The 24025-nt window shown below is 36.9% G+C and overlaps 2 protein-coding genes and 3 pseudogenes across 5 annotated transcripts; all 5 read right to left on the bottom strand.

Annotated features, from left to right (window-relative positions):
• Positions 1-55: 55 nt before the first annotated feature.
• LOC147483584 (pentatricopeptide repeat-containing protein At3g12770 pseudogene) lies at positions 56-3327 on the bottom strand (annotated as a pseudogene). The gene has a single exon (XR_015206683.1). The product of XR_015206683.1 is annotated as a pentatricopeptide repeat-containing protein At3g12770 pseudogene (transcript).
• Positions 3328-4011: 684 nt separating this feature from the next.
• On the bottom strand, positions 4012-16239 carry LOC147483582 (DNA gyrase subunit B, chloroplastic/mitochondrial-like). The gene is made up of 16 exons (XM_086579601.1): positions 16212-16239; positions 15391-15563; positions 15170-15271; positions 14425-14495; positions 13865-14006; positions 13170-13268; positions 12883-13011; positions 12677-12791; positions 10947-10965; positions 5944-6004; positions 5009-5122; positions 4793-4909; positions 4664-4717; positions 4462-4567; positions 4217-4347; positions 4012-4080 (listed from the first exon to the last, which is right to left on the bottom strand). Exons 1-16 carry the CDS (start codon positions 16237-16239, stop codon positions 4012-4014), a joined length of 1530 nt encoding a protein of 509 aa, XP_086435727.1.
• LOC147483583 (caffeoylshikimate esterase-like) lies at positions 5700-10704 on the bottom strand (annotated as a pseudogene). The gene is made up of 9 exons (XR_015203914.1): positions 10687-10704; positions 10506-10559; positions 10305-10410; positions 9304-9427; positions 9032-9186; positions 8796-8935; positions 7719-7862; positions 6981-7079; positions 5700-6853 (listed from the first exon to the last, which is right to left on the bottom strand). The product of XR_015203914.1 is annotated as a caffeoylshikimate esterase-like (transcript).
• LOC147483581 (putative LRR receptor-like serine/threonine-protein kinase At3g47570) lies at positions 15513-20154 on the bottom strand. 2 transcript variants are annotated; one of them, XM_086581179.1, is made up of 4 exons: positions 19608-20154; positions 17649-18641; positions 16575-16998; positions 15513-15650 (listed from the first exon to the last, which is right to left on the bottom strand). In XM_086581179.1, exons 1-3 carry the CDS (start codon positions 20014-20016, stop codon positions 16595-16597), a joined length of 1806 nt encoding a protein of 601 aa, XP_086437305.1. In that variant the 5' UTR covers positions 20017-20154; the 3' UTR covers positions 15513-15650; positions 16575-16594. The 2 variants fall into 2 exon arrangements, with proteins under 2 accessions (XP_086437305.1, XP_086437306.1); XM_086581180.1 differs by having other exon boundaries at positions 17649-18182; positions 19608-20151.
• A 596-nt stretch (positions 20155-20750) lies between these two features.
• LOC147483580 (pentatricopeptide repeat-containing protein DWY1, chloroplastic pseudogene) lies at positions 20751-21077 on the bottom strand (annotated as a pseudogene).
• Between the last annotated feature and the right edge of the window lie 2948 nt (positions 21078-24025).

Raw genomic sequence — 24025 nt, 5'->3', positions numbered from 1 at the left:
TTTTTGAGAACAAATGTGATCAAATCATTGGAGTAATCTACAATGGGTGGTCAAATGAATATGAACATAACAAGTAGAATACATATTCCACGAGCTTATAAATGTGATAAAAAATGTACAATATTGCATACACATTGCAGCTTGACTAGTCCCAAGCATGGCCTCAACTCAGTAGTTTTCCTAAACCAGATGCAGTTACAACTTACAAAACCCCAGCGATTGTCACTCACCACAGGCCACAGGCTAAAATTTCATGTCAGGATGGCTACTTGGCTATACACTGTTTGAGCCTTTGAGGCTTTGGTAGAACTTAATCTTGGCTAACACCCGTATCTGTACAACACGCTTCTCAGAAGAAGCTGAGAGACCACGGAATTGTGCAAAGAATAAGTTCTTCTTAATCTCCCCAGAATCCAAAAATTTGGATATTAAACTCGACCTTTCTATAACCTGCCCGCAGATTTGAGATTTTTACTGATGCTCAAAAGTCAAATCAACCATTTACCAGTAATCGCCACAGGAGCACACTCCAACAAAGTGGTGAAAGCGATAACAGTCCCTCATTATGATTTCTCTATCTGTAAGTTTGTATATGAACTTGGTTGCCTCGTGGCAGTCCCCACACACTCTCAGGTTCTTGATGATTCTCAAAGGGGTTCCATTTGGTGTACTGATTAGGCCAAAAGCTATGGCCAACTTTTCGCTGTGTCCACAGAGACTGTCCTCCTTCTCGTCTTCTTCCAAATTCTGCAACACGTACTTTGTGTCTGGGACATAACCAATCTCCTTTATTTCTGAATACAAGCTGTTCATCTTAGCAGATATCTCATCTACCAATGAGTGTGAAGTGTCTCCAACAATGAAGCTGTGAACACTACGTTTCACCTCTATCCAAGTGCAACCTGGAGGCTTTGTCACCCCTCTGTCCTTCATCAATATTCTTATCCTTGCTGCATCTCCCCATCTTCCTGCTGCTGAATAAATGTTTGCTAAGAGTATGTAGTTCCCAGAATATGTGGGTTCCAGTTCAAAAAGATATCCTGCAGCATACTCTGCAAGCTCAGGGTTGCAGTGGATCCTACAAGCACCTAACAAAGACCCCCATACAGCAGCATTCGGTTCAAAAGGCATTTCCTTAATGAATTCCAGGCTTTCATCAAATTGACCAGCCCGTGCCAGTAGATCCACCATCCAAGCATACTGTTCTATTGCAGGACCCATTGCATATTCTGATTTCATCATCTCAAAATACTTCCATCCCTCATCAATCAATCCCGAGTGACTACAAGCAGCCAACAGATTTGTGAAAGTGAATTGGTTTGGCTTCAGTTCAGATGATCTCAAACAGAGAAATAGATTCACAGCATCCATTCCAAAACCATGCATCCCGTAACCTGCAATCATCGTATTCCAAGAGACTATATCTCTTTCAGGAATGAGATCAAAAACTCTTCCCACTTTTTTTATCAACCCACACCTTCCATACATGTCAATAAGACCGTTCCATATTGCAATATGCATATCAAACCCTTTTCTGACAATAAACTGGTGAATCTCTTTACCCTGCTGCAGTGCAGCCAATCTTGCACAAGCAGGGAGAACCGAGACAATTGTTACCTTGTTGGGTTCAATGTCGCTTACGAGCATTCATCTCAAAAAGTTCAAAGCGCTAACCCCCTGCCCATGCTGAGCACAAGCAGAAATAATTGAATTCCAAACAACTACATCTTTATCGGAAAGCACATTGAACACAGAGCAGGCCCAGTCCATGTGATCACATCCCGAGTACATTGTTATAAGAGCACTTCCTACACCGGTGGACAACTCGATCTGTTTTCTAATAACAAACCCATGGATTTCCATCCCTAATTTCAAATCCTTCACCAGGGAACAAGCTGCTAAGGCCCCAGACAACGTGATTGTATTTTGCTTTGTATTTGTTTCACACATTCTTTAAAAGAACTCAAGAGCCATTATCCCATCTCCGTTCTGGGTATATCCTGTGATCAGCCCATTCCATGTAATAACATCGGGCTCCACACCTAGAGACTTCATCTCATTAAAAAGCTCAAAAGTTTCCTCACGACAACCTTTCTCTGCATAATCCGCAAGCATGGCATTCCATGATATCAGATCCTTTTGTTTGATTGAATTGAATTTCCGACGAGCAACCTTTACAATTCGACATTTAGGATACAAATCTACCAGCGAGTTGGCAACGAGCAAATCTGAGACCAACCTGTCAGTCTTTATACAATATGCATGGATCTCCCTTCCATGTTGAAGCAACGACAAATTCGTACAAGCTGAAACAGCACTAGCAATGGTAATCGAGTTAGGCATTACTCTCTCCATTATCATCTGACTGAAAACCTGCAATGCTTGATATGAACACCCATTCTGCTCATTCCCTGTTATCAACGCAGTCCAAGAGACCACATTTGGCTTAAATTCTGTTAAAGCCCTCATCTTAAAGAAAAAATTGGAAGCCTCCTCGAACTGCCCTTTTTGGGAGTACCATGATATGATCGAGTTCCATGTAACGCGGTCAGGTTGTACACCAGCAAGCTTCATGCCCTTAAAATAGTTTAAAGATTTGTTTAAATCTCCTTTCGACGCATAACCAGAAATCATAATGTTCCACACTACAACATCCTTCAGTTCCATTTTCTCGAAGAACTCCCTAGCAACCTCCATCTTCCCACATGTTACAAACATATCAAGAACACATATATTCAGAAAAGAATTTCCCTCAAACCCAATACTCAACAGTCAACATATAATCATATACATCCCTACCTACCCTATTATTTTTCAACTCCAAACACGCTTTATAAACCTGTGGAAATATAAAACGATCAGGTAGAACTCCTTCTTTTATCATTAAATAGAACAATTTTATTGTCTCCTCATAATCACCTATTTCACAATACAATCCTATAATGTAAGTCCAACTGAAAACATTCCGTTCCAACATGGCGACATCCTATCAAACAATCGTCTCGAATCATCCAATCTACCAAACTTACAATAAAACTCAAGAAGTTGACCACTAAGAAACACACATAACTCAACTCCACAAACAATCAAATGAGCATGAACTTGGAAACCCAATTATAAATTACCACTCTTTCTACAATTACGTATGATATAACCATAAGTTTCCATACACTCACTGGGGTTACTTAAATCTATTGAAGTATTTCCCAATACCCCTTTGTTTCTTTGAACCAAAATAGATTCTGCTAAACACCCATTGTTTGTTTCATGGTTTTTTGTCATTTTATGAACGTTATTCACATTTGTTAGTATGGAAGCTGAAATAGACCAAGTTCTGCATGGAAAAAGAAGTGGTGGAGAAACTTACCTTGGTGGGAGTGTTCAAGTTGGTATGAAAAGCAAATGGAGGTGAAAGAGTTGTCATTTGTAGTTGAATGGTGTTTCAAAGTTGGAAGAAGTTGGGAAGAGTCTTGTTTCAAGGAAGAAGCCAAAAAATAACGACTTTAACTGACATGAAAAGGGCCGGACGGGTTATTGACCCGCATGATATACTGAATCTTCATAACAAGCCCAATTCAAGGTCTTTTCCAAAGTTGTGCATCAAACAATCTCTTGACTCTTCCAGGATATGATGAAAGGGCCGAATCTGCAAAAACTTTCCCTAAACAAGCAAGTAATTTAAATTTAAATCTTTTCATTAATTTATTTATTTTCGAATAAGAAGAAGTAGAGATTAGATATATAAAATGAAATTAGAAAATTTACATTAGGCTTTCATTAACAAAATGCATGGCATTCAACATAATGAAGTCAAGTCCCCCAACCAAAAACGTTAGCATACTCTGAAGCAGAAGGAATACAAGTTATCCATTGAAAACCGCTTAATAGATAACTTTCATAAATGATATGACCCCTTTCAATCCAAAAACCCACTTCGAGGTAAATTTTGACACGATGTTTTGGGCAACAGTTTGCTGAAACTGTGTACATCTTGGGATCTGAACAAATGTATCAAATGTCCAGCTGCTCAAGACTAAACGTGCTTGCAGCTTTCGTTATGAGTTCCTTCCGAACATCCACCTGATTCAAAATTGTAAAGACGGGTCATTAAGTACAAGGCATTCAGACGGCTGCTGGCTATTTAAGAAGCAATATGAATCAAAGATTTGTTTGCACTTTGAGTTTAGTAAAAGGTTAGCTAAAAGGTTTTTCTTACTCGGTCCCCCATGAGAGACAAGAACACCATATTTGCTTCCGCAGCATCTTCAACAACCAATTGCTTCAGCATCCTATTTTTAGGATCCATTGTTGTTTCCCATAATTGTAGAGGCATCATCTCTCCTAAGCCTTTTTTATTGCACATAGACGAGATAAGAAACTCAATTGGGTATAGATAGGAGATAAACAAAAACTCAATGACAAAGCATGTCTCTTCGCTTTAAACCTCAAAAGTTTTCTAACCTTTAAACCTTTGGATGTTATATGACGCATTTGAAGGGAAAGTACTCCGGAGAGTTTTAAGCTGTCCCTCGTCATAACAATAGTGTGCCTGTTTACCCCTCTCAACCTGATACACTCAGTATAGACATGAGGAATTTAGAGATGGGCCAAGGCATACAATATTCAAGTATATATAAAAAAAAACAGATGAAGAAAACCAGACCTTATACAGAGGTGGAACACCCACATAAATGCAGCCTTCATCAAATAGAGCTTTCTGCATTACAAGGAAAAACTTAAATTATTGTTTCAACTGGTACTTGATGATTATGAATGAAAGACTTTGCTCTACCTGATATCTATAAAAGAATGTCAAAAGAAGAGTTCGGATGTAAGCACCATCCACATCAGCATCAGTCATGATGATGATCTTATGGTAGCCAAGGGCTTCCTTCTTAAAATCTTCACCCTGAAATGAACAAGAGTAAAACCATTTAGTACATATAATAGAAACAGGTTGATGAAACTGGAAAACAATTGTAGGAGCAAATAAAATGTTTGTGATAACCTTCACACCAAGTTCAAGGGCAAGAATAAGATTTTGAATTTCTTGATTTTTGTACATAGCTGCCTCGTCCTTTCTTTCAATGTTCAGAATTTTACCTCGTAATGGGAGAATGGCCTGCATCAATAAAAGTATATTATGAAATCTTCTCAAAATTCTGCATTCGACAATTTTATCCATGTAGGAAGGAAATTGATTCCACATTGGAATGTAGTCTCACGTACACAAATTAAATGGTGGAACTTAAAAAATCACAGACGTTCAAAATTAAGATATTGACTTGGCCAAGCAAGTTCAACTGTGCCCAAACGATAAAGTAAATAGCTACCATTAAAGGCAGCTATGCACCTTATGTCCTCGTCTGATTTGGAAAACATGGGGCGTGCAGTTTGTTTAAATGAATTAGAAGATGATGAAACGCTTAAGGTCTATCGAGGAGCAAAAGCAACCCCCAAACTCTTTTAGGACAAGAATTCAATTGCTTAAATTCAAAGGGCAATCCCCCATTCTCTACCCACCCACCCACCCTTGTTTGATTCTAACGGTGGTTGTTGGTTTCAGAACTGAAATTTCCCCCGGCTTGAAAACCCTGTTTTAATTCATGCCCTCTAAATTTGCAGTTTTAGCTTCGTTCATTTCACACATTATGCGTTGCTGCGTGCGGTCTATAAATTGCATAACTTGACTCCGATTCTCAAAGATGAACACCTTACTTTATGCATTCAGAAGGTTGCTTCAAAATTCTGCTTCCTCGGATAACGCATATTAGAAAAGGGAAGTAGAGGTACAAACTACAAACTACGAAGTACAAACTAAAAATGATGCTTTCTCAACCTTCGGGGATGATGGAACGAAAAGCAAAGCATTTGCTATTTGTTTTTCATTGATCACAATTACACTAGTTGCTTTTTCATTAATTGCATTGCTCAAATATTTACTTGCAAGGAGAGTTGGAACTTGGAAGTCACTTTTGTAATCAACAGGAACTTAAACCATCGCCTGCATCAACAGAACAGAGAGAGAATTAAAGCAGCAAAAATGACTACAAAGTAATTCCAGGCATTACTGCTCTCTACGGTTTTACTTTCATTTGTATGTGAGAAGCAACCTTACCATAAATTACTGCATGCAGAGGGAGGTGCCTCAAATCATATCACATACTTACATGGCATCGGGTTAAAATGGCGGAGTCCCCCTCCATTATTTGCAAGCATGCTACCAGGGGCTGCACATTATCTCCAGAGCCACTACCCGCCCTTAAGAATGGCTATGTAAACTTACGCAGCTGGGCAGCTCTAAAAGTTGAAAGAAAAAAGAATTTGTTCCTTGCTTTTCTAATAGAAATTAAACATGAAGCAATCTGTTTTTCTGGGCCAACTGACTAGATAGCCAAACCAGAGACAAACGTGTAACGGTGTAAGAGAGAGGATATTATATAGGAATGGAAACGAAAAAAAAAAGAAAATTACATAAAAGAAAACTTGAATATGAAACCAGACTAGGTAAAAGACTCCAGAAAACTATTGATATTTTAATTGATGCCTATAGATGAGACAAGCAAAAAGCACAGAACCAGTTCATATTTACAACAACACAATAGACATAGGTTATATGATCACCTCTATTTCTACTGAACCGTGCATCGAGAATCAAGCCCTGAGACAATATCATCTAGGACCCGTATATATCCTTTCATCAGGCTCCCCTTCAAGAATACAGTGACACCCTTCTGGATAGATTTTTAATGTCTTGTCCATTACTACAAGCCTTCTATTAAAGGAACTTGCTCACCAAGGGATCAGTCACCTTGTCTGCAGCTCCATGGAGAACTAGCAATGGAGATGAAACCTGGAAAGCATGTATGAATTGAAGTCATAAAACGGTGGTACAAAAATAGCCACTTGGTGACCATTGATATAAAATCGAATGTACATATGAAAGGACCTACTGTAGCTACATTATGAACAGAGACTACCTTGTGCACCTGTGACTCAATCTCTTTAGTAGCCTTCAGAAGTTCCATTGCAGTCTTTAATCACATTTGATCAGAGTATGATATTACATTGTAGGCAGCCTGAGCACAATATTATTATACTATTAACAAAGAATCATTTCATAAGAAAACAAAACTGAAATAAGGAAAAAACAACGAAGAGAGAAATGATTTAGACTCTAGAGTGGACAGTGTGAGTCTTATACGTGATAATTTTGAAGTGGACAACTAGTCAAATTTATATATATATATATATATATATATATATATATATATATATATATATAGGATCTGGCAGTAAAATTTGTCTTTCCACTAACATGATGTATGCCTTGTTGCTGTTACATGGATGTAAAATCATTTTCAGAAGAGTGAAAATAATTTGGGATCACAACTTTTAACATAAGAACAACCAATTATGGTTTGGTTTTATGATTTTAAAAAATCACAAGAACAGCAATCTGATTCAGATGTCTTTAGTCAACCAAACAAGAAAGAATGCTCAGGTTTGTTGGAGAGCACATGATAAAACCATACCATGAAAGACAATGACTTACAAGAAATAAGATAAGTGTTACTAAGTGCAAACAAGTGTCAAAGCAGAAAAATATAGGCCTAAAGAAAACTATGAGATTTGTATACAAAATATGAAGATTTTTCAAACAAGGCAATGGGATTTTTTATTTTTCCTACTACTATCGGCAACAAAGATATACCAACCATTTTCTTTTTCCTGGTTTTGGTTTCTCTGAAAGCGAGTTCCCCTAAATCTGTATCTGGGACAAGCTTTGCTTCTGGTAGAAAACTTGACATTATTGACAAGACCTGCAAAATGGCTGGTGCAGGTTTCACGTCCTCTGAAATCTTAACCAGAACACATGTCAGTGAAGTTCCATTAATGGACTCAGTAATGGGATAATTAAATAAAAAAGTTGTGCATTCTGCTGCTTGAACTAGTAGGATGGACTTACTTAGATGATATGAACCAACTTCTTAAAGGGGAGTTCAGCAAAACCAAAATGTACCAGCTGAATATATTATTAAATAGAAAAAATTTAAATGGTGGCAGGGTATTTTTAATCCAGTTTTTTTCTTGTTTCGAAAGTATTACGTTAATGAAAATAGCCATAGAACTTGTTCTTTTGTACATTAACCATTCAAGGTAGGAACAACAAACTTGAACAACAGGGGATTTAAAAAGTCTCTCTATAGCCAATCTCAGTGGTTCCAAAGCTAAACAGCAAAATCATCTTCATCCACCTACGATACTCCATATCATAGAGAGGACCTAAACCTTATCTAATTATCTGATTACGTGACGATACTTTGAAAAACAAAAGAGGACAAATCATTGATAATGGGGAAGTAGTTAATAAAGTTCTTTGAACGATTACTAGCCAATTCATAAAGCAGCTAATGAAGAGTATGCAGCAGTTAAAAGCTATATTATCGGGAAAAAAAAACAGTTAAAAGCTAAAGAATGAACTGAACCCAAATACTGCATGTAAACTTTTATGCTTTGTATAATGAAAATTACAAGTTTTTACTTGATTAGATTTAGCAGAAAAGGAAACTAATGACACTACATTATGGATTCCATGTTGTTCAAATTTTTACTTTTTACAAAGGTCTATGCATAGTTTTGCAAGTTTCTATTTGTTATGTGAAGAGCAATCATAACAAATAAAAAGGAAGTACCACTAGACCTTAATTCAGAGTAATTTCATCTGAATGTAAGGAAGATTTAGAGAAGAGTTTATGACCGTTAAAATGCTAGTAACAGATTGGTGGGCTTACTTTGCACATTGGGGCTACTAGAACTACACCATCCCATTCACTAGGGCATTTTAGATGAGCCTTTAGTGCAACAGCTCCTCCCATTGATTGTCCTAATAAAAACCGAGGTAATTTGCTTGCTTCTGATTTTCCTGCAAAAACTGACCATACAAAAATGCAAGATAAATATTGATCAACTATGACATAATGCGACACTCCCTATTAAGGCTCAACAATGATCATGACCAATGACATACCTTTTATGTTCCTATAACGCTCAATTACATTATCGACTAATTCATCAAAGCTTGGTATGTAACCGTGTAACCCTTCAGATAGACCAAAACTCGGATGATCAATAGCGAAAATTGCATATCCAGACACCGCAATTATCTTGGCAATCCCTGAAGCACTAATGCCCACATATCATATATACATTCTCCATTACAAGCTTTATCAATTAAAAGTACACTTACAGAAAAACAATAAAATTTCGACCTTGAAGAAAAATGTGCATGTATCACCATACCCATGGTAGAAACAAACAACGCCCTTAATTCTAACACCCTTTTTTAGGCAACCAGCTTTTACAGAAAATCTCCAAACCTTTTGAGTTTCTTTCATACCACTAAAATATTCACAAAACTTACCTTCTGAGTACATTAAAGTTAAAAAGTAAAAACACCGAACTCTTTAACTTAGTTTCTTACCTCCAAAGGAGCTAACTACAAGACAAAATTAGAATATAAGAAAGGGGAAATTATGGTAGAGAAGGAGAGGCATGAGAGAGACACAGAGAGATGAACATACCTGAGAGGAGAAGAGAAGGAGAGAGACCGTTGGAGACTGCAGGCGACTCCATTGTTGTTCTTCACGAAAGGAGAGTGTTTTTTCTTTTTTGGTTTGTGGCAAATCCACGGCAAATTTGTGTGCTAATTTGTTGTGGCAAAATTTACTCACCTCCCCCCCAGAGTAAAATTTGCCTTCAAAATCATGGCAAATCATAACTTGTGGCAAATCCAAAAAATATTTGCCATGGTAAAAAAACACATCAAACACTGGCAAACAAATGAATAGTGTCATTTATTTGCATTTGCCATGGCAAATAGGGCTATCAAACACAGCCCAAATGTCCAGCTGCTATTGAGCGTGCTTGCAGCTTTTGTTATGAGTTCCTTCGAACATCCACCTGATTCAAAATTGTAAAGGCGGGTCATTAGGTACAAGGCATTCAGACTGCTGCTGGTTATTTAAGAAGCAGTATGAATCAAAGATTTGCTTGCACTTTGAGTTTAGTAAAAGGTTAGCTAAAAGGTTTTTCTTACTCGTTCCCCCATGAGAGACGAGAACACCATATTTGCTTCCGCATCCATTGCTGCTTCCCATAATTGTAGAGGCATCATCTCTCCTAAGCCTTTTTTATTGCACATAGACAAGAGATAAGAAACTCAATTGGGTATAGATAGGAGATAAACAAAAACTCAATGACAAAGCATGTCTCTTCACATTAAACCTCAAAAGTTTTCTAACCTTTAAACCTTTGGATGTTATATGACGCATTTGAAGGGAAAGTACTCTGGAGAGTTTTAAACTGTGCCTCATCATAACAATAGTGTGCCTGTTTACCCTTCTCAACCTGATACACTCAGTAAAGACATGGGGAATTTAGAGATGGGCCAAAGCATACAATATTCAAGTATATAAAAAAAATAAAGATGAAGAAAACCAGACCTTATACAGAGGTGGAACACCCACATAAATGCAGCCTTCATCAAATAGAGCTTTCTGCATTACAATGAAAAACTTAAATCATTGTTTCAACTGGTACTTGATGATTATGAATGAAAGACTTTGCTCTACCTGATATCTATAAAAAGAATGTCAACAGAAGAGTTAGGATGTGAGCACCAACCACATCAGCATCAGTCATGATGATGATCTTATGGTAGCCAAGGGCTTCCTTCTTAAAATCTTCACCCTGAAATGAACAAGAGTAAAACCATTTAGTACATATAATAGAAACAGGTTGATGAAACTGGAAAACAACTCTAGGAGCAAATAAAATGTTTGTGATAACCTTCACACCAAGTCCAAAGGCAAGAATAAGATTTTGAATTTCTTGATTTTTGTACATAGCTGCCTCGTCCTTCCTTTCAATGTTCAGAATTTTACCTCGTAATGGGAGAATGGCCTGCATCAATAAAAGTATATTATGAAATCTTCTCAAAATTCTGCATTCGACAATTTTATCCATGTAGAAAGGAAATTGATTCCACATTGGACTGTAGTCTCACGTACACAAATTAAATGGTGGAACTTAAAAAATCAGACGTTCAAAATTAAGATATTGACTTGGCCAAGCAAGTTCAACTGTGCCCAAACGATAAAGTAAATAGCTACCATTAAAGGCAGCTATGCACCTTATGTCCTCGTTTGATTTGGAAAACATGGGGTTGTGCATCTTAGTTCAACTATACTGAGCCTCCTGGATAACACTAGACCACTGAGCCCCCCATCCATACGAATCGTAGTTTGTAGTGATGTTCTTTTCCATTTGTTTGATTCTTGGATAGTTGCAACTCCGTAAAATTGAATGTTTTTCTCAAGCCACCAGTAAGTTGATAGTCTGGCATTTTGTCAATTGCTTCTAGTGCTTCAACTAAACAGAACACAAAGCTCCGAGCAACCCTCAAAGACACCAATAAAACATTAAAACACTAACAGCTCATGCTTTAATGTAGACGGCAATACTACTACATCGTTTGGAACTGGAACGGAAACAAATCAAACCTTGCCATAACAACCAAAGATTTAGCGACCTCTAAATAAGAATCTTGAACCTCAATCTTCAATTGAATTAAAACCTTTGTTCAACAAATGAACTACAGAAAACAAGAACGATATAGTTGAATACGTTGAACCTCTAACCCCAAATAAAATCTTAACACATTTTCTACAACAAACAGTGTACTAGAAGAAGAAGCACTGAAAGGTGCAAGGGTTCTACGTAAGATCCTCAAACCAAGCACGTTTGTCTATTGGTTGTTCCATAAGAAACAGGAGATGAAGAAAGGGAGACATACGGATCAAACGCTAAACTTACTCTCCTTGTTTCAAAATGTGGGATGAGAAGAAGAACAAATCCACAAATAGTTCGTAATTCCAACTTATCATATTATTATTATTATTTTATTATTACTATTTTTTATTGTTTTATTTTTTGTGTGTGTTTGAGGGGGTTGTTACACCAGACTGGATTCCAGGCAGTACTGGGTCTACCGCTACCAAGCACATACGGTTCTTTCAAAGACAACTCTTTTCACGAAAATAGGTTTTGCTTCATCAAATGAGCCCAGCAAAGTCAAGTCCGCTGGTTTACTTTTACACTAATGCAGAATGATGGTAACAATTAATTATGGAACACTTGCAAAGAGTAACTGAGAGTTCACTTGGAAGCGCCTATCACGACCTTGTTTTGTACTACCACCAACTGAATCGCCTTCAACTATAAAGATCTATGGTAGAATGTATGGACAATTTATAAATATATTTTTCATAAGAAGACACCATCAAATGTAACAAGTACCCCATGATTAACAAGCACAAAGGTAGTTACGATTTTATGATCATTCATCAGTTGAATGATTTGTTTCGTCAGACTTAGACTGAAATAGCTAACTCTAATACCAATAATTTCCTTTCTGGCATTTATGAAGGAAATAATATTCATGTATCCAACTTCTGAAGGAAATAAAATTTTCAGCCAATCAGATTGATCATCATAATTACCACTCATCCTAGTCAATCTATTAACTGTTCAAATCATCCTTGACATTTATTACACATTTGTCATCCTCATCGTAGAACAATAATCATGAGCGAGTAGAGGAAGCAGAGCATACCAGATTCTGCAGGATCTGTAGCTGAGCAATCAGCCAGCTTTCCAGAAAGAGATGATGATTTTAGAACACTCTTTTGTCTCACCAATTCCCTTGCTCTCTTGGCTGCCAGAGCTGCCTAAATAAGGAAACACCATATAATGCATCAAACAAAGGGTACCGCTAACCTAGCTTCAAAAAATTAGTAAAACACTTTTATAGAAAGTTACCTTAATAGCATTTAAAGATTTGGAGAGAATCAAATCAAGTACATCTGGATGTAGTTCTAAGTACTTGGTGAGATACTCTTGTACCGATTGATCGACCACTCTTCGCACTTCTGGATTACCCAACCTTGTCTTTCAAAATCGAAAATAAGAGGAAAGTCAAATAAGAAATGATGATCTCAAGCGAGCAAGTGAGAAGTTTAATCACCATGTAAGAAATGAATATACATTTTGGTTGAAGATTATATGCATGAATAATCTATTGAATAAAACGATGAAACTACACGCACCTTAGTTTGCCCTTCAAACTCCGGGTTTGGGACCTTTACAGAGATTACACATGTTAATCCCTCCCTTACATGTTCTCCACTCAAGTTAATGTCCTTTTCCTGGAATGGTACAAACCACAAACCAAAAACATTAATTGTAATCAAGAACATACAGGAGAAAGGTGATAGACATAAAATTAGTTATTCAATTTTTGTTTTTTCTGAAGTTTTAATCAACCCCTTAGCTGGAATTCAAAAATTAAAACATACTCAATCAGTACTTAGCCTAGGAATACTAAAATTTATGTTAGGCTTCCCATTTTAGTTTATTAGTCCATCTGCTTCGCTATGAGTCTATGACATCCCAGGGACACGTAACATTCACTTTATGTAAGTTGAAACTCTCATCATTTGATTGCCTAAATACTAAGAAAATCTGATTGCAACAAAGAAAACCCTGTCCATATCACTGATCTTACTTGGCTATTAATACAAGTGGTGACATCATGCAATCATTAACCATAGCTGCCTCAAAATTCTGGTTGGGCCAATGAAATATAAAGGGATTCAATCATAGCTTACAGTAAATACATTCAGGGCAGAATGAGTTTTGGAGACATATGTTGAAACACGGTGGACAAATTTAAATAGCATAGGGATCGTAATCAAAAAGTTATTGACAAAAGATGATTGGGATATAAACTGAAGGGGGGTACCTTGATAAGTTTCGACTTCTTCCCAAGGTTATTGAGTGTTCTTGTCAATGAAGCTTTGACACCATCGATATGTGTACCACCATCAACTGTTCTTATGCTATTAGCATATCCAAACACTGTATCTAAATATGCATCTGAACACCTAAAAAATGACAACAACAAAAGAATAAAAAAATTAAATTAACAATTCAAATGGACACACCATTCCATAGACAATGGAGAAGCTTTGGTCAAGTACAACATTGTCCTTTCTATCTACCAACCACTAAAATAGTTTTGGTATGTGATAATAAGGTAATTTTGAAAGAGTGTGCGCTACATTCTATGAGATATTTCCATCAAGTTTGAGGATGACTTATAAGACTTCAATGCAATGTAATTTGGCATAAGCATCTCACTGCTGAGTGCTGACATACCCAATACAGCAAGTTAGCAATTGCTCTATTGGAGTATCAATTCGTATAGTCTATACTCTATTGGAATGTACATGTCATTCCAATAGAGTGATGAGGACTTAAAGTCTAAATCGGACCTTAGAACGATGGATATAAATATCTTACCATTGGAGAGCTAAATCAATTGTGATGCCTTCTACTTCTTTTCTGAAGCCAACAGTATCATGAATTGGTTTCTGGACAAAAACACCATTTAGCCATATTGAGGTAAGCATGGCATGAGGCAAAAACTTTGATTAAATGTTGAATGCTCTACAACACACGTTGGAACCATAGTGTCTTAACCTATCAAGAGAGAGAGACCTATGTATATTGTTTGAAGCTAAGTTACATTGACACAGATAGGTGCGTCCGTATCCGACACAGATATGAAGTCTCTGACACAGCGAAAATATTGGTGTAATATAAAAAATTGAGGTATATCACATGCAATGTGTCCGATACGGACACGTGAATACGTATCCAACATGGATTATTCTCAAAATATGGTGTGTCTATGGTATAACATAAAATCGCACATATAGAAAAGGAAAAAGAAGCTCCACAAGATGATCTGTAACTATCTATCGTACTGTTTTTTCTGGAGTCATGTTTTCTCCATTCCTGATAACTTGAAAATTACAATCAGCTGCATTATCAAAATATTGTATCTGAGTACAGCTTGACTCAATAGATCTTCTGTATAAAATAGTTTGAATGATTGAAATTGTTGCTCCATTCAATGAAGTGTTAGTAAGCTATCTACTAGCCTACTAGTGAAATCTAAGTAATCTTTCTACTGCCATATAAGAACATGCCCAGTTAAATTATCTAAACAAGGTTAAGAACAATTGGAAAACTAAAAACTAACCTTGATGTGGCATATGCAGAAAATATTCGAACGATAGAGAAGACCAGCAAGAACAGCACATATGCCTGGCAGAATAGATCTTTTCCACGACGAGAAAAGGAGCTGTGAGGTGACAGTAAAAGCACAGTTAGCATTTAGTTGAGAGCAAAACTATTTCATGTCGAGCCGGCCTAGAAATTGATAAAAAGGAAAACCATGAAGTAGTTATAGAACCAACTTACCTGAAGAGCTGCTGAATATACAAATGACTTGTCAAAGAAGTTAACTCCAAAAATGCGAAACCGTGTCGAAACTGGGATGTCAAAGTAGAAGGGTACAAATACCTGAAGAGCTGCTGAATATACAAATGACTTGTCAAAGAAGTTAACTCCAAAAATGCGAAACCGTGTCGAAACTGGGATGTCAAAGTAGAAGGGTACAAATGAAGAAAATATAAGACCATAAGGTCCAGATGCTCAAGGAAGGATGTTCAAGGAAGGATCTGCAAAATCAAATAAATAAAACTTCACCCTAATTTATTGCTTTACAATCCTTTTAATAAAGAAATCCATCAAAAAAATTAAAGCTCAAAAAAGAACTGGTGAACTCTTCAAATACTATGGTCCAACAAACTAAAACTTCTTATCAATATGAATCTCGAATCTATGCAACTGCAAATGTATATTAAACCAGATATGAACAACGCACAGATTGGATAAATATGTTTTCAACATCAAAAAAACATGAGGTGTCATCCAAATATGCATCAGTGCAGATCAAACTTTGCCTCTTTCTAGATAACCATTATGTCTAATGCCAAACATAAGAGTGAGACAAACAAAAACATAAAGAGTTTTGGCTACACGAATCAGGTGGCTACACAAAAGATTTGTGGATGTTTTGGTTGGGGAAACAATAATGAGGTTTTAGGTCAAAGTATAAAACGTTGTATAAAAAGTGTTGTAAACAGAACCTATCCCATATATATATATAAGACCGACAAGGCAGCTCTTGTTTTGGGGAAACAAATTAACACAGTAATAACGGTTTGAGCTGACCTCACATGGTAACCAAGAATTATTAGAGTCCATTAGCTTCACAAAAAATATAAATAAAAGTACTATTTTTTTAATGTTTCATAAATTTACAATCAATGCTTCATACAATTTTAATCATAAAAATGTTTTGACTACTAAATGGAAGGATTGATCTCATCAACAACTTTTTTTAAAAGAGAAAGAAAGAAACCAAACAATTTTTTTCAGCATACGAAAGAAATCGCAAACAAACGACCGCTAAATGAAAACTTCAGTAATGGAAGGAGAAGAGGACATAAATGAAGGAAAAATTATAGAGCCAACACTGATTTCTTCTGGTCTCTTTCACATTCAATTATTTAATTTATTTGTAAGAGATGTGATTTTACCTTTCAAACTGTTGTTGGAGTCAGTTACATTCTACACAAATCGTAGTACCAAGAAATGTGTCTCTGATAGCATGCAATTCCCTACTAACATCTCTAATATCCATTCTCTCTGATCGTGATTCCACAGAACATGCAACCCCAATTCTGACTATTGCAGTTATGCACTCTAGCAGTTTTGTTCTTCTATGACTGTCAATTCTCATGCTATTAGTCTCTCCTAAAGTGTCATCTTCTTCAAATAAAAGTATTGGATCTACAATCTTTATAAGTTGAGCTTGCAAACCGTTGCTAGCATAGTTATGGAGGCATAAACCGTCTTTAAACATCTCATCGGTTGGTCTCTTTCCTGTGGACATTTCTAACACCAAAATTCCATAACTGTACACGTCACCTTGTATGGATGCATCAGCTCCCATACCATATTCTGCAATATATACATATACATCAATCACTAGTTTCCATAACCATTTAAATGTGAAAAAAAAAAAGATTAAGAGCCATTTGCCAGCTGAGAGAAAATGAAAAAAGAAAAATAAATATAGTAGTAATATAGTAATGTTTTACAGCCATTAGACTACAGAGAGATTGAAAAAGTCCTCACAATCGTCAGTTAAGATATTGATAGAAGTAAACAAACTAGCTTAATTACCACTACTACCACATTTCTTTTATCATCGATCTTTTGAATTTTAATTCAACTAACATGGACTGAAAAGTAATTAGATCAAGTTAATAGATTCTCTGACAACTTTTCATTTGCACTAACGTCCAATTCCTTTTTGCCTCTTTTAAGATATCTACATAACTATTTTTTTTTTCGATTGACAATCTAAATAACTATGCTATAAGCTTTGGAGCTTAAAAAATCCAACTATCCAAGGCCCTCCTGTAACTGGGGTGTTAATGGCGTCGAACTTAACTAGAGAAAAAAGAGGCAAAAAGAATTGAGTTTCACTAAAATGAGGCTGTACAGAAAATTATAACTAATGATGCGGTACACTAGATATTAAATTCATACATTTACGAATTGGAAAAAGGACTGAAATCAAAATATGTCAATATTGAAATTCCTACCTGGAGCCACATAGCCAATAGATCCCTTTACTCCTATTGAGGTACTTTGACCATCATGCAAGTTCTCTATTGATCCCGAAATAAGCTTTGCTAAACCAAAATCACCAACATGAGCTACCATATCATTATCAAGAAGCACATTGCTTGGCTTTATATCACAATGAATAACCAAAACATGGCACTCGTGATGGAGATAGCAAAGAGCAGAAGCAACATCAATCGCGACATTTAGTCTTTGAAGTAGGTTCAAATTCGATTCTTCATCTTGTTCACTGATCTCTTGATGCAGCCACTTCTCTAAACTTCCATTTGGCATGAACTCAAAGACTAGTGCTTTAAATTCATTTCCTTCGTAATCCACGCAAGAGCAAGAGGTTAGAATCTTAACAAGATTTCGATGGCGGATATTACGCAACGATTCACACTCTGCCACGAAACTCTTTAATGCTCCTCTCAATTGAAGTTTGAACACCTTAATTGCAACAGGGGTTTCAAATTGGTTGAGCAGTCCCTTATACACACTGCCAAAACCACCTGAACCAACAAAATTAGTTGGAGAAAATCCACTAGTCACATGATAAAGATCTCCATAAGAGACCTTAACATGTTGATCATTGAACGTTTGTGAAGAAACCGTTTTAAGTTTACTTTTTCTTCTCAGGTAAAATATTAGAGAACAAGATGCCAAAAGAATGAACACGGCCACACTGATCACAATGGATCTTTTCCTTTTTTCAGATTTATTAATTCGGCATGGTGGCAATTGCAGTTCAGGTATACCCCCACAAAGATCAGAATTCCCAGCTACTGAAAAATTACTTGCAATTCTAAAGATTCCGTTCACTGGTACCTCACCTTTGAGTTTATTGAAGGATAGATTCAACCTCTGGAGATACGGAAAGTCCTCCAAATATTTTGGAATTCCACCGGACAAGTTGTTCCTTGATAGATCCAACCCTTGGACCTTCTTTAAAGAACTCAAAGATTGAGGAACTGTCCCTTCAAACAAATTTTAAGCTCAAGTCAAGAAATTGCAAACTCATACACTTACCAAGAGTACTAGGCAATAATCCGGATAACTTATTTCCAGACGCATTCATTCCACCAAGATGTTTTAGCACCCTACTACTAAAGGTAGGGAACCAGTTAAGGAGTTGAGAGAGAAGTCAAGAAGAAACAGAGATGTAATAGTAAAGATCTCTTCAGGTAGGGTACCATTTAGGTTGTTTTGTTCCAGACCCAGATTTTGCAATTGGCTAAGAGCACCAAGACCTGAAGGAATCTTTCCTTCCAGTCTGTTCCTTCCTAAATACAAAATACTCAATTTAGTATTGTTTGCGAGAGAAGATGGGATTGGTCCAGATAATTTGTTTTCGTACAGATGTAACCCCTTTAAACTATGAAGTTTTCCAATAGAAGATGGAATACTACCGTAAAATCTATTAGAACCGAGAGTTAATGCAAACAAATTGACCAGGTTCCCAATCCCTTCAGGGATAATTCCAGATATTTGATTGACTCCTAGATACAACCCCTCCATTTGGTGGGAGAGATTGGTAATAGAGTTGGGGAAAACACCTCCAAAATTGTTTCTGGTCAATCCCAATACTTTTAGATTACTGGAGTTGGTCAAATAAGTGATAAAACTCAAATCATGAGCTTCTCCCGTTCCAAGATGATTACGTCCTAAAGTTATACTTTCAATAGTTTGAGGGAATTGAAAATCCTTAGGAACTGGTCCTTTGAAATTGTTGTCGATAATACTAAATCTTTCAAGTTTGGAAGCATTAGCTAATGAAATTGGGAGTAGTCCAGAAAATTGATTTTCAGCCCCTAAGTAACTAACGAGATTAGGAAGAGTGATGCCCATGTCTGGTGGAAGACTACCAGTAAATTGGTTTCTGGAAATTGTTATAACATTCAGAGATGAGATGTTGAAAATTGTTGAAGGGAACTCACCAGACAGTCTATTATCTCCAACATTCAAGGATATTAAGCTCGACAACCAACCAGTTTCTTGTGGGATCTCACCGTAGAGTTCATTGCTCTCTAGGTTGATGACCGTTAGGAAAGTGAGGTTTCCAATATGAGGCGATAACGATCCAACCAAACTCTGGCTGGAAAGATTCAAACTTATGACTCTTTGATGACGCTTGCCGCATTTAATGCCTTGCCACTGACAGAAATGGAAAGATTGGTTCCACGAGCTTAAGCCGCCTTTAATTCCATCTCTAATAGCGATTAGAGAGTGAAGATCAGTCTCATTTCCTGAGGTGGCCATAGAAGGTTTTGTTTGGGACATCAACTGGCTGAAGAGTAGGAAGATCATGTAAAAGTTGAGTAATGTAAATGCCTGCTTTGAAATCATCTTTGCGAGTTGTATCTACTAAAAGTTATGTGGTATTGTGGTGTAGTAATATATATAGGAGCATTGCCTGTTAAGATCTCCATTAGTCTTGCCGTGTAGAATAATTTGGTAATCATGCCCATTTTCAAGTGTACTTGGTTGACTTACAAATGTGAATATTTGTTTGAAGGTGTGAATGGGGCATCGGAAGAGTTGGTGAAACAAATTAAATTAAAACAAGTCTACGTTGCATTATTGCATGCATTGCATCATTGAAGTGATATCATAATTCAAGAGGCTCATTTCCATTTTATTAAGTGCAGCTTGACTAGTCCAAGCATGGCCTCAAGTCAGTAGTTTTCCAAAACCAGATGCAGTTACGAAACCCCAGGGATTGTCACGAAACCCCCAGTGATTGTCACTCACCACAGGCCACAGACTAAAATTTCAGCTTGACTAATGGTTCGTTCTTATTAATATAGAGCCTTGAACCGAGTTGATTGGCTTAAAATTATTTCTTGATATGTTAGGTTGGCTACTTCGCTATACGCTGTCTGAGCCTTTGAGGCTTTGGTATAAGTGTATAACTTAATCTTGGCTAACACCCGTATTTGTACAACACTGAGAGACCATGGAATTGTGGATAGAGGAAGTTCTTCCTAATCTCCCCAGAATCCTAAAATTTGGATATTAAACTCGACTTTTCTATAACCTGCCTGCAGATTTGAGATTTTTACTGATGCTCAAAAGTCAAATCAACCATTTACCAGTAACCGCCAGGAGCACACTCCTTCAACAAAGTGGTGAAAGCGATAACAGTTCCTCATTATGATTTCTCTATCTGTAAGTTTGGATATGAACTTGGTTGCCTCGTGGCAGTCTCCACACATTCTCAGGTTCTTGATGATTCTCAAAGGGGTTCCATTTGGTGTACTGATTAGGCCAAAAGCTATGGCCAACTTTTCGCTGTGACGGCTGTGTCCACAGATGTTGTCCTCCTTGTCTTCTTCCAAATTCTGCAACACGTACTTTGTGTCTGGGACATAACCAATCTCCTTTATTTCTGAATACAAGCTGTTCATCTTACCAGATATCTCATCTACCAATGAGTGTGAAGTGTCACAGTCCGAATTTCTAAACAATTAAAATAATGAATATTTGAAATATAAATATCTCAAACATCACTATATCTGATTGTCTAAAACCAGATTTATGGCCGTGGTGGATACAACACATGTCAAAACCTAAAACCCACATCACGGGGATCAACTTAACAACAAAAATCTCCAAAATTTCTTTATTACTTTATGAAAGTCTATCTTCCATCCAAAACCATCAATATAACATTAAGAATAGCGAGGGTTACTCAACATATTGATTCTCATTCCATATGAAAAGAAAACTACGTTATTACATACTTCCAAAAAAAAAAAACGACCTAATAGAATAAACTCGGTTGCTCCCCAAGGCAAGAATCCAAATCTGCGGCGGTTCCATCGCCTTCCACCTATGTTCCTAAGAAACACACGTTCTTGCCAAAACAAAGCAAACATGGATTGACAAAATGGAATTTTCTTTGGTATGAGTAGAACTAACCACATATACACATTATCATACTTTGATTATCCAAACCATCACTTTATATCTATCATAACCTAATCATTCTCGGCTTGGAAGGCGAAGGTAGTTTAATTAATCTCAACCGGCATAGTTCTTTCCAAGCAAAACTTATATTATCTTAACTCATTCTAATACCTCGTTTTAATATCTAAATACCGGAATTAAAACGCGTCTGGATATCCATTCTCAGTATAAAGGGTAGGACCGGCGTCCTGCGACAAAATGTTATTAAGTCCTACCCTCCCGAAAAGAAAGTTAGAACTTGTATATAACATATGTAGATATCCTATGTATTCAAAAGTAAACCCAAACACTCGATAATCAAAGAATACAACTAACATGGCGAATACCTTAGTTCCTCTACAGGGCGATCAAAACAATCACGGTCATTCATGACACATTCAATGAATACCGGTCATTCATGGCGCATTCAATGAATACCCTATATATAATTAGCGGGGCCATTTATGGCACATTCAATAAATGCCCACCTAACATATGACATCAGCGAATCATAAAACTTCAATTTTCAAAACTTGAAGTAGAGAGTTCTAAAGGGGTGCGGTACATTTTGTTTACGCATTATTGAAATTTATTTTATATATCATTTCGGAGAGAACGAATGAGTATCTTGATTAAATTAATTTTGGTTTTACGCGTTATTAGTTTTATGGATGTCTAAAGTGTCATAGCATTGCGTATCATAAAATCTTGCAAAATCACATAGTAGTTAATACCCAAACTGCATTATATATAGAGGTCTTTAGCCTAAAGTCAAGTATGCTAATAGCCCTAGACCTATCTTAATAACCCAAATCATAATCCAGAAGTTAAAAGGTCAAATTGGGTCAATTGGTCAAAGTCAACCATAGTCAAAAGTCAACTCGGTTAAAGTCAAAGTCAACACGCCAAGGGTCAACAAAGATCAACCAACCCCAAACTCCTCTAACCCAAAAGCCCAAAGTCAAAGGCCCAAAGTCTAACTTAAAAGTCAAATTTAAAAAAAAAAAAAAGAAAGATATAAGCCCGCGATTTTGGCCCCAAGCCCAAAATCGTTTTTGGCTCTTGTTCATCTCCTTCACTCCTTCCTACTCCGGCCACCACCGACCACCACGGCGGCCACCACCGCCACCATGACAGAAAAAAAGGTTTTGATCCTCACTAAAACCTAATCAACCGATACCACCAAAAGCGATTTTGTTATCTATCGACAAAATCGAGATTGGCGCTCATTACAACCCTTTTTAAAGCTTCAGCGGTGTCATTTTCAATACCTCACACACACCTAACTACCTCCAACCACCCATAACCAATCAATAACCAACCAAAAATAACCAAAATAGTTCAAAACAATGCAATAGGATTTCGTTCATGGGCGATTCTCGGCCGCCATTAATAAACCATGACCAACCTTCAAAGCTCTCCTGACACCCAATCTCCGGTCCACCATCACCCATCTCACACCAATTAGAACACTCACAGTTCCAACATCACCACAAATAAAAAAAATATATACTTCAAAACACAAAACAGAAATACGGTTTGGGGCTTTGGTGTGACGGCGGCGCCATCAACCACCCGTATCCGGACCGGCGGTTTAAACTCTCAACTTGTCGAATGGATTCTTGTAGTACTTAACAATGGTAATGGTATCTAATAGAGAGCGGCACCATTAGCGAGTTTTACATCTTTATTCTGCGACATTCGTATAAATCGGTTGACAATATTAAAGGGGTTTACACTATACGATTATATCGTATTGTCAAAAAAATCATGTGAATGAGCGATTATCTCGTATCACAAAATCGATGGTAAACAAAAATAAAGCGTGAAATATCCACTCCTGAGCTCTCCGATTATCGACCCGACTACAAGAAAAACTTCATTTTTCTTCTTTCGGAAAAATCCCGTTTTTTTTGCAAAACTAAAACTCTTTGTGTTTTCCCCGAAACTCTGCGGAGAAAACTCTATTACGTTTTTCTTTTACGTTAAAAACAAAACCCCCGAAATAGGGAAGAAGGTTTATCCCATAAACCCACGTCTCCTATTTCCACTAACACTTATCCTATTTTTATTTTTTTCTATTATACATTATTATTATTATTAGGAAAATAAACGAAATAAAACACGGGTGTTATATGAAGTGTCTCTAACAATGAATTTGTGAACTCTACATTTCACCTCTATCCAATGCAACCACGGAGGCTTTGTCACCCCCTCGTCCTTCATCAATATTCTTATCCTTGCTGCATCTCCCCATCTTCCTCGCTTGAATAAATGTTTGCTAAGAGTATGTAGTTCCCGAATATGTGGGTTCCAGTTCAAAAAGATATCGGCTGACATACTCTCCAAGCTCGGGATTGCAATGGATCCTACAAGCACCTAACAAAGACCCCATCTGGCAGCATTC

This window comes from Coptis chinensis, chromosome 8 (assembly GCF_015680905.1).
Source record: "Coptis chinensis isolate HL-2020 chromosome 8, ASM1568090v1, whole genome shotgun sequence".
Lineage (NCBI taxonomy): Eukaryota > Viridiplantae > Streptophyta > Magnoliopsida > Ranunculales > Ranunculaceae > Coptis > Coptis chinensis.
The sequence above is the reverse complement of the archived record's forward strand: the minus strand, read 5'-3'. Positions and strand labels throughout refer to the sequence as shown.

Coding starts and splice junctions, on each gene's coding strand:
- LOC147483582 (XM_086579601.1), bottom strand. CDS start 16,239: ATGGACTCTAATAATTCTTGGTTACCAT. Junction 4,568..4,663: donor GTGTTCCACCTCTGTATAAG/GTCTGGTTTTCT, acceptor TGAGTGTATCAG/GTTGAGAGGGGTAAACAGGC. Junction 4,348..4,461: donor TAACATCCAAAGGTTTAAAG/GTTAGAAAACTT, acceptor GCAATAAAAAAG/GCTTAGGAGAGATGATGCCT.
- LOC147483581 (XM_086581179.1), bottom strand. CDS start 20,016: ATGATTTCAAAGCAGGCATTTACATTACTCAACTTTTACATGATCTTC. Junction 18,642..19,607: donor TGGAGATAATAGACTGTCTG/GTGAGTTCCCTT, acceptor TTGAAGGGACAG/TTCCTCAATCTTTGAGTTCT. Junction 16,999..17,648: donor TATTGGCTATGTGGCTCCAG/GTAGGAATTTCA, acceptor TATATATTGCAG/AATATGGTATGGGAGCTGAT.